Here is a 9567-nt window from a genome sequence, read left to right as displayed (position 1 = left end):
CAAAACCTCCTCTTCTTTGTTGGACATGTCCCATGATGTCTTTGTGCCTCAGGGCTGAAGTGGCTTTCTGCACTGCGTCAGATGGTATCCATTTCTGCTGCACATGGGTTTTGTCTGTTGAATCGTAGCATCTGCCCAGGCTTTTGACCAGTTGTTCAGATACCGTTGGTATTGGAATGTCACAGATGAAGAACTTTTCTTCTTTGGCTCTCCTTTGAGTACTGAGATGCTTTGAGAGTTGTTTGGCTTGATCTTCATCTGGGCCTGCTTGATGTTCTCCTGCAGCTTCTCAAGTAGCCCCTGGTGCATGCTGCAGTGGTTGTATGTGCATGTGTGCCCAGATTGGTGGAAGGCGGAGTCCATTCCTAGTTCGCTCCCTGCCCACCACCCATCCTGAGGCCCTGATGATGACTTCCATGGCCATTGTGAAAGCCAGGGATGAGATTGCACAACCCGGTCTTTCGAAGTAGGACTTGACCAGTGTAGTAAATGCACCTGGTACCTGGAAGAAGTTAAAGGACTTCCAGAGGAGTTCATATAGAACTGAACCAAATGCATTGGCCAGATCAATGAAGACAACATGTAGGTCTCTTTTGTCCTTTTTTGCAGCTTGGATCTGATACCATATCATGCTTGTATGCTCTAAACAACCTGAGAATCCGAAATAGCCTGCCTTCTGTAGTGATTATCGTGTACTTGTTTTCCCAGACTAGACAGCCTCTGTGCCACCATACTGAAAAAGAGTTTTCTTCAAACATTGAGAGGGCAGATTGGTTGGAACTGAGTGAATCTCAGATAAATGTTCTGCACAGCCTGAGTTTGTAGAGAGCCTGTGGTGGAGCTGCAGAGTTAAGAGCTGAAGTCACTACGTCTTTATTGAAGCAGCAGCATGTTGTCATTAATATTAATGAGAGCTGTTTTCTCTTTGTGTCTCTGACTGTTTTTAACACTGCATCCTGTTGGTTCAGGTGTTAGGAGTTTCCAGTTTCTAAACTTGTTCATTCTAAACCTTCTTCAGCTCTGAACAGATGATGAAACACTGAATGGTTCAAGCAGGAACTTTGTCTCCTAAACTCACATCTTTTATTCTTTATTCAGGTTGAGTGAGTGCAGTTTGTCAGAGATCAGCTGTTCTTCTCTGGTCTCAGCTCTGAAGTCCAACCCCTCCCATCTGACAGAACTGAAGCTGAGTAACAACAACCTGCAGGATTCAGGAGTGAAGGAGCTGTTAGATCTTGCACAGAGTCCAGACTACAGACTGAAGACTGTGAGGTCAGTAGTTTGATCAGTATTGTCCTAAACACAGTTAGTATCAGAGCAGAGATCCAGTGTTTCCTGTAAAGCTGTGACTGTGTTCACTCCAATCTGTTAACATGAGAGCTGAAAGGAAGCTGGCTCCGCTCCACAGCTGCTCCACTGCTGCTCTGAAACAGGACTGAAGTCCCTGCTGCTCTTTATACTGGATGTGCTGCATCACTGACTGACTGATGAAGAGTCTCTGTAAACACTGATCCACCTCCTCTCTGTTCTGACTCTCTCTGCAGGTGGGAGCGGTGGGATCCATAAGAGTCTCTCTCTCTCTCCTCTCTCTCTGTGTGTGTGTGTGTGTGTTACTGGGAGGTAGAGCGGAGAGGAGAGCTTCATCCAGTAGTGACTGACAGAGGAATCAGAGGGAGTGGAGATGACTCTCAGTGCTGCAGGGTTTGATTGTTGTGATGCTCACTACAATGACATTGAAGTAAAGGTGTGTATCTAAAGGAAAAAGTTCAAAACCCTGAAGAAGTGAAGCTCTGAGGTGAAGGTCTGAGTCTCACAGCCTCATTGATGGATATTATTTGGATTTATGTTTGGATTTGGTGTAAAATCAGTGTCTTAATGTTTATTTTGTTTATGATATTTGATGTAAAAACAAATAGCTCTTTAATATATAGACTATATATTCATTATTCATGTTTATAAAATGACAAGTAAACTAAGATTTTAAAAATGTTGACTTTATCACAATGTAATAAAAACCTCCTTTAAGAGACACACAGTGAATTTTCTCCACATCTGCTGGGATCATTAAAGTTTTACATCTGGAGAAAACACTTAGGCTCAACACAAACACAGTCACCTGTGAAGGTTTTTCTCCGCAGAGATCAGTGCTGAAGCAGCTGTTACCTCCAGCTTCATGTCCTGTGTCTCCTGCAGTAGCTGCTCTCTGCCAGTAGGTGTCACCGTTTCCTCTGTTTATTCAGAAAATAACTGATTCTGTTTATCTAAAGTCATTATGTGAATTATTACTATTACTATATCACTATTACTAAGTAAGTGTAACCAGAATTTAGTTAACAAATGTAATAATTTAATGATTTAGGCGCCAAAATAAATACTTTTTATTCTACTTCTCCGACGCAGCCTTCACTTCCGGTGTTGTGTCGAAATCTGTTTCCCCATCGATTGTGTTTCCTTTTAACCTGAACCTGAACCTAAACTTATCCCAACCTAAACGAGTCTTCTCACGTGATGGTTAACCTCAACCTAACCTCATGTTAGCCACATCTAGTCCTCTGTACGGCGTCTAACTGTCACCAAGCAAACCGCGACACATGGCGCTAGAAAAGACATAGTTCGCTGGGGGACAAACTCCGCCATAGCACCGACTGGTCAGAGTCTCTTGCGCATGCGTCGTAGGAATTGTAACGGAAGCGGGCACGGCGGCGCACACAGCCTGGCTGTCTGACGGACACTGAATGAGAGCGCACTGATTTCGACTCCAAAATGATGAAATTTCTACCCAAACTGCTGCTGCTAGCGCTGTTAGCTTTCCCGGCGACTATCCTCATTAAAGGTAAGTCTGTGATACGCCTTAGTCACGGCGACGAAGTCAAAAGAAAAGCATTTAATTAGCTAGTTAGCGTTAACATGCTAGCGTTAGCAGCTAACTAGCCGCTGTGAAATAAGGCCGTTCCCCTTTTGACATGTGCTAGCTGAAAGTATAAAAATGAGTTTCTTCTTTATAATCAGTGGGAATTTGTCACTGACTCCCTGAAGCGTTTGTTTCAGTTGAATGCCTCATGTTTATCATATGTGGTTTATTGTTAGCTGCATGTGTGCAGTTTGTCCGCCTGCTTAGACTGACGTGTCCTTACAGTCTGCCTGTTAGCTGTTAGCCGGGAAGCTAAGTGGCTCTGCTAACTGTCAACGAGCAGCTTCCTGGACATATTACAAGTTAAAATCCCTTTAAATGAAGTCTGAACTGTCTGATAATCAAGTTTAATATAATTAATAATCAGAACTTGTTCATAATAATCACAGTAAACTGGATAATGGCTCTTTTGTTAGGCTAGCTCTCATAGCAGCTACAGAAGTCTCAGTGGCTGATTTGTTTTAAATTCATGAAACTGAGAAATTTAAATTGCAGGCGCTAAAAATGTTTAATTTGAATTAAACCTGTTTAGAAAGCAGAAATGTCTGGATTCAGTGTTGTTTATTTCGGACGTTGTGATGAGTCCCTGCAGCTTTTGAAATGTTTTATAAAGCATTAACTGTTTGTTTTCATTAAAACGATTTAAAGGCATCTAATCATTCAGTTTCTCTGTGTGTTAAATGTTTTTAACAGTTAGTCTTGTATTCTTTGATACTAAGGAGTGTTGCTGCAAAAACATTTACCTACAACCTACATGACAAAGTTTTAAACGAACCACATATTAATGAGCCAGATGTTGATTCTGGACCTTTTCCTCAGACGCTGTGGTTTTTGTGAGTGAAGGACAGAACAGGAGGTGAGAGTTTTGTACCTGCTGCGTGGTTTTGATTAGTTTGTGTTTTATCAACCCGTCAGGGCCGGTGGTGAGCGCTCAGGATCTGACTGAGGATGAGGAGGCCGAGGCTGTGGATGAAGACGTTGTGGATGATGTGACAGCTGAGGACGAGGACGACGAGGCGGAGGTGGAAGACGACGATAATGCGGAGTTGGTGAGTGACTGAGTGATTACATCAGGGTCAAAATATCACTAAATAATAAATGTCTTCTTCATGCCTTATTACACAGAGTACTGCAGCTTGATTGTGGATTCTCCAAAGTAAAACCTCCCTCAAAGTGTTTCCCCAAAGCTGAAGTTGACTTATTTAAACATTTTGTTGTGTCTTACTAACAGCCCAGAATATAGATATATTCAGTACACTTTAATGAATTACTACCTGATTCCTTTTATGTGGACATTTTTCCCTCTTCACTTCTATGGATTTTAACAGGTATTGTATGATAAATAATGATAAAAGGAAAAACACAGATTTATCAGTAGACTTAGATACAGGTCTGAGCTGAAGCTCGTGTGGATGCTGAGAGAAACTAAACCTACTCACGTCTGTGTTTAGACGGAGGAAAAAGAAGACGAAGAGGAGGAGGCGTTGGTAGGAGAGGTGAAGGCTTCGCCCAACGCTGACACCACCATCCTGTTCGTCAAAGGAGAAGGTAACTTCCTGTTCATCTTGACAGAACAGACTGATTTCTACCTTTCGTGCAGCAGCAGAATGAAACCGTGTCTGATCCATTTCCTTGTTTCTCCTCAGACTTCCCAGCCAACAACATCGTCAAGTTCCTGCTCGGCTTCACCAACAAGGGATCAGAGAACTTCATCGTGGAGTCTCTGGATGCTTCTTTCCGTTACCCACAGGTACCGGTCTGCCTCCACAAATAAAACGAGCCGCAGAGCTTTCCCACACAGTCCTAACTTGGTTCTGTTTGTCTCGATCAGGATTACCAGTTCTACATCCAGAACTTCACCGCTCTGCAGCTGGGCACCGTGGTTCCTCCCAGCAGACAGGCCACCTTCGAGTACTCCTTCATCCCCGCTGAGCCGATGGGAGGGCGGCCGTTCGGACTCGTCATCAACCTCAACTACAAGGACAGCAGTGTAAGAAGAGCAGCACTGTCCGCTGTCCTCTCCCTTTTTCCTCATCCCTTTCTCCGTGTTGTTGCTTCCTTTCTCTTAACATACTTTTCTCTTTGTCCTTCACCTCCCTCTGATTAACCTCCTCTCTCCTCTGTAGGGAAACATTTTCCAGGATGCAGTGTTCAACCAGACCGTCACCATCACCGAGAAAGAGGATGGACTAGACGGAGAAACGTAAGTGACTCTGCTTGTCAGCTCATTTACTTCTCTTATGCTGATGAGTCGTCCTTTTCTCTTTTTTTAACTCACTCTGCTCTCCTTCCTCTTCTTCTTCTTCTTCTTCTCTTCCAGGATCTTCATGTACGTCTTCCTGTCAGGCCTCGGGCTGCTGGTCGTCGTAGGTCTTCACCAGCTGCTGGAGTCCAGAAAGGTACAGATGTAAAAGGTTTATTATCTGGAAAAGAATCACAGTCCTTTGCTTATTCAGAGAGAAACACTGAATTTATTCTGTGTGTGTTATTGTGTACAGAGGAGGCGTCCAGCTCCAAAGGTGGAAATGGGAACTTCGAGCCACAACGACGTCGACCTGAGCTGGATCCCTCAGGAAACACTCAACCAGATCAGTACGTACACCTCACATCCTAGGATAGGATTCCTCCAGAGACAGAGCTTTTTATTAAAGAGGAAGGTCCAGAAACATCACTTTATATCACTACCAGACTCCATTGACAAAAACAGGGATTTTACTGGGAGCTGCTGGAATACCACTGCCTCCATCTGTTAGTGTGTCTGTGTTACTGTGAGACTCTCAGTGGTGGAAGAAGTAATCAGATACTTTACTGAAGTAAAAGTACCACACAGTAACACAGACACACTAACAGATGGAGGCAGTGGTATTCCAGCAGCTCCTGGTTAAATCCCTGTTTTTCTCTATGGAGTCTGGTACTGATGTTTGTGACAAAGCAAAGCTTATCCCTCCTGAAAATAACAATAAATCAATGTTAGCTTTGAGTCTTTGACCACGTCCTTCGATGTCTGTGTCCTCACTGAATCAGCTGTTTGTGTCTCTGCTCTCTTCCTGCTTCACCTGTTTCTGAATGAACTTTAACCTCCACTGTGCATGAGGGTCACTCACCTTCTTCTCTGTTTTTTTCTCTCTCTTCCTTCCTCGCTGTCACGCTTTCCTGCGTCTTCAGTGCAGAGTCGCAGAGGTGAGGTCTGCTTCATGTCGTGTTGGTGTGTGTGTGTGTGTGTGTGTGTGTGTCACTGGACTCTTTACTTTCAGTCTAAATGCAGTGTAGTTTATTCTCTCTCTCCTGACTGGTACAGACGCTCTGATCTACCACAGGTATTTCAGCAGGTAAACTGAACACGTGCCTGAATATTATTGAAGAAAATTTAACTGAAAATAATCAGCGGCTCTTTGCAATCAGAGCGTCTCTACTTCAGATCACTATAAAATAAACGATGTCTTTGTTTCATCTATTTAAAATATTTGGTTTTAGACGTTTGCTGACGTAGCGTCTTCTGACGTGGCCAACGGCTAACGGGCTAGGCGAGTGGAGGAGGAGCGTCTGTTCTCCCTCCTTTCATTCTCTGGATTGTACAGTGGACAGTAACTACACATTGATGAGCTGATATCAGCTGATATGTGGGGGTGTGAGATTAAAACGTGATGATTTTTCATCCAGGTGAAAAGCTCGTGTGAGACAGTCTCCAGCTGCAGCTAGCACGACTGAACAGATTAGAATAGAAGACGCCCTCGCTGCTTTTAAACTCGTGATCTGCATCTCTGTTTCACAGTGTTGACCAGGACTTTGATTATTGATTATTTATTTATTTTATCCTCCATCTGTGTAAAGGAGTTAGAAGTTAGAAACTCAGAGACTTTACCATCACTTTATAGGATCACAGCTAAAATAACTGCTGACGTTGTTTTACCCTGAAACCTGAACAGTCTCAGTTTGATGAAGAACGTTTAATAACTGGAACCTGATAGTGAGAATCTCCAGGTGTAATCGTCACCTGTCGCAGGTCAGACTCCGTCAGTCACTCTCTGTTTTCTCTCCTCCAGACAAAACGTCTCCAAGAAGATCTCCTCGCAAAAGGAGCCAGAAACGCTCGGCCGGCTCCGACGAGTGACGGGCGCCTGAAACCACGGCGACGCAACTTCACCCACCCACCTGAGGAGGAGGAGGAGGAGGTGGAGGAGGAGGAGGTGTGAGCGCCACTCTGCCCTCTACTGAGAAACTTTGACCAGTGCCAAGCACAGCGATGGCTGGCTCTACTTTCAGCTTAAAAACTGTCAAACACACACACACACACACACACACACACACACACACACACACACACACAGAGCCCTTTTTGTTAATCGATTTCTGTTTTCTGACGGAGAGACGTCCTTGAACAGGTGTGTCGGGTTTCTAAAACACGAGGACGTTTTTCTAAAGGTGGTCGGTTCTGTTTGTTAAAGCCTCTGTGAGATACCTGCTGACATCATCACTCTGAGACAGTTGGATTGTTTTTGTTTACCTCTCACGTCGGTGTAGGGCTGAAACAACCAGTGGATTAATCCATCCACAGAAAATTAGTCATTGTTCAAGAAGAAACAACATTTGAATCATTATCTTCTACTTTTTTCAGACCAGAACTGATCAACAGACGTGTACTCTTCACAGTAGTTGATGGTGAAATTACTGGTTAGTTGCTCCGGTGCGTTGTGGAGCCACGATGACGGTAACACATGCAGTTCTTGTTTTGTTTTGCTGTTTTTTTCAGTGTAGTTTTGCATTAATAGAATCTGTCTGCACAGCTGCTGCGTCTCTGTCTCTGTCTCTGTCCTGAGTTTGCTCGTTTCTCTGCACAGATCCAGAGGAAGGTTTGATCACAGACTCACACACTCCCTCACACACACTCTGTCAGGACTCAGATCTCTGCAGACGTCCTGCTTCAGGGAGCCACAGCATAAACACACTAGAAATCACTGTGTGTGTGTGTGTTTTTTTTGCTGCAAGGCTTCAGTCTGATTTAAGGAAAGTGCACAATAAGTTTAAGATTCAGTGATTTTTGTCACATTTAAGAATGAAGAAGTGCAGCTGAACTGATCAATCGATAAGTGAAACCACTGAGTATTTGCTGCTTTTCTTCCTCTTGTAACAGACTTTGGATTGAAGAGCTTAACTCTGACTCTGGGAAACTGTAACAGACGTTTTCTGTGAACTGTTTCCTGTTGAGAAATCCATGTTAGAAATAAGCAGCAGATGAAAATCACTGGGTGCATCCTGTAGAAGTTAAACTCGTCCAGCTGTGAAGCCTCAGATCTGTGGGTGTGAAATGAGCAGAGGTCAGGACTCAGAGGAGGGAGGTGTCAGATGTGAAGGTTGAATCATGTTGCTGTGAAGCAGAGAACAGGTCCAGACTCGGGCTCTGACCTGACGTCTGCTTCTGTTTTCTGCTTCTGTTTCGTCGATTTTTCTTCCTCCTCCAGCAGTTTGTTTAAAACTCTGCAGACAGATGATTTGTTTTCTTTTTTCCGTTGGACTGTAAAGATGTTGAACTGGCCGAAGCACTGGTGTAAATACTGGCTGATGGACGCTAAATTACCGAGCTAATTTATTTGAGTGACAGATCGGGCTTAAACTGGGCGGGGGGGTTTGTATACTGTATTTCTTTATTTCACCACTAGGGGGCATCACTGGCTCAGGCTGCAGTAAAGCTCGGTGGTTCTGTTGACTCCACTCGTTACCGCAGAGGACTGAGCTGATGGTTTGGTTGGTTTTTTGTTTTGTTTTTCTAAAATGATGGGGGCTGACATTCAAAGATACAAGCTCATACTTTTATTTGCTTTTAAATGTGCCGGAAAATAAACTTTGATGATTTGCTGTATGTCTGCTGCTCTCACTGGTGTTTTTATTCTCCTCAAAAGTGAATCATTTTTCAATCATTTCAGCCTCAAAACATCCTCAGAATCGTGTTTGTCTTTTTTCAAACATGAGTTTAGTTTCTCATGAGACGATTCGCTGCTTTTCTTTGTCAGAAATTAAATATCTTTGGACTTTGAAACGCTCGTTTGTTAAATCAAGACATTTTTCACTTTCACAACAACTACAGTTATTTAATGCTGCGATCACAGGGTTTATATAGACAGCTGTAACCTGTGACTCTACATTCTCTGCATATTCACAGAAAAATATTTACTGTAAACAAACGTGTCTCCGTTTGTTCCAGGTGCGTACACTGTGCTCAGGTGAGAGTTTTTTGATGACACCTGGTTGATCTAGTTTATTTTACCGCCTGTTATTTTACACAGGTCAAAGAAAAGGGCATCAGTTTAGAAAACCATTTCCACATTGAAATAAATACATGTTTTCATTTTCATTTCAGTGACAGAAATAAATCTGCTGTACAGTGAAGTCATAATCTGTCATTTAATATTATGGGAGTTTGGTATTTTAATAGAAATGCACAATTTTTAAATGACTTTGCGGATTGAATAAATTTAAATCAATGTAAAAACAAACTAATACAGTTCTCTGCTCTTCTACATTGTGCGCATGCCTGAAAAAAAGACTATTATGATTTTAACGCCTGTGCCTGGTGTCTGTGTCGCGCTGCAGTTACACCACCAGACCGCTGAGTGGCGCTGTGTGTATCTGTGTCGCTGTGTTTATGGCTTCTTCGTGTG

At 43.2% G+C, this 9567-nt stretch overlaps 1 protein-coding gene across 2 annotated transcripts; it reads left to right on the top strand.

Annotated features, from left to right (window-relative positions):
- Positions 1-2665: 2665 nt before the first annotated feature.
- LOC108874259 (translocon-associated protein subunit alpha) lies at positions 2666-8768 on the top strand. 2 transcript variants are annotated; one of them, XM_018662714.2, is made up of 9 exons: positions 2666-2833; positions 3827-3960; positions 4363-4459; positions 4558-4661; positions 4743-4901; positions 5038-5114; positions 5232-5310; positions 5410-5503; positions 6955-8768. In XM_018662714.2, exons 1-9 carry the CDS (start codon positions 2764-2766, stop codon positions 7020-7022), a joined length of 882 nt encoding a protein of 293 aa, XP_018518230.1. In that variant the 5' UTR covers positions 2666-2763; the 3' UTR covers positions 7023-8768. The 2 variants fall into 2 exon arrangements, with proteins under 2 accessions (XP_018518230.1, XP_050924806.1); XM_051068849.1 differs by lacking the exon at positions 6955-8768 and adding an exon at positions 6077-6264.
- The last annotated feature ends 799 nt before the right edge of the window (positions 8769-9567 follow it).

The sequence above is a fragment of the Lates calcarifer genome, unplaced genomic scaffold (assembly GCF_001640805.2).
Source record: "Lates calcarifer isolate ASB-BC8 unplaced genomic scaffold, TLL_Latcal_v3 _unitig_5280_quiver_1451, whole genome shotgun sequence".
Lineage (NCBI taxonomy): Eukaryota > Metazoa > Chordata > Actinopteri > Centropomidae > Lates > Lates calcarifer.
The sequence above is the reverse complement of the archived record's forward strand: the minus strand, read 5'-3'. Positions and strand labels throughout refer to the sequence as shown.

Bases quoted from the DNA above. Each gene is read 5' to 3' on its own strand.
- LOC108874259 (XM_051068849.1), top strand. From the start codon at position 2,764: ATGATGAAATTTCTACCCAAACTGCTGCTGCTAGCGCTGTTAGCTTTC. The intron at 3,961-4,362 runs GTGAGTGACTGA...GTCTGTGTTTAG, and splicing joins ACGACGATAATGCGGAGTTG to ACGGAGGAAAAAGAAGACGA. The intron at 4,460-4,557 runs GTAACTTCCTGT...GTTTCTCCTCAG, and splicing joins CCTGTTCGTCAAAGGAGAAG to ACTTCCCAGCCAACAACATC.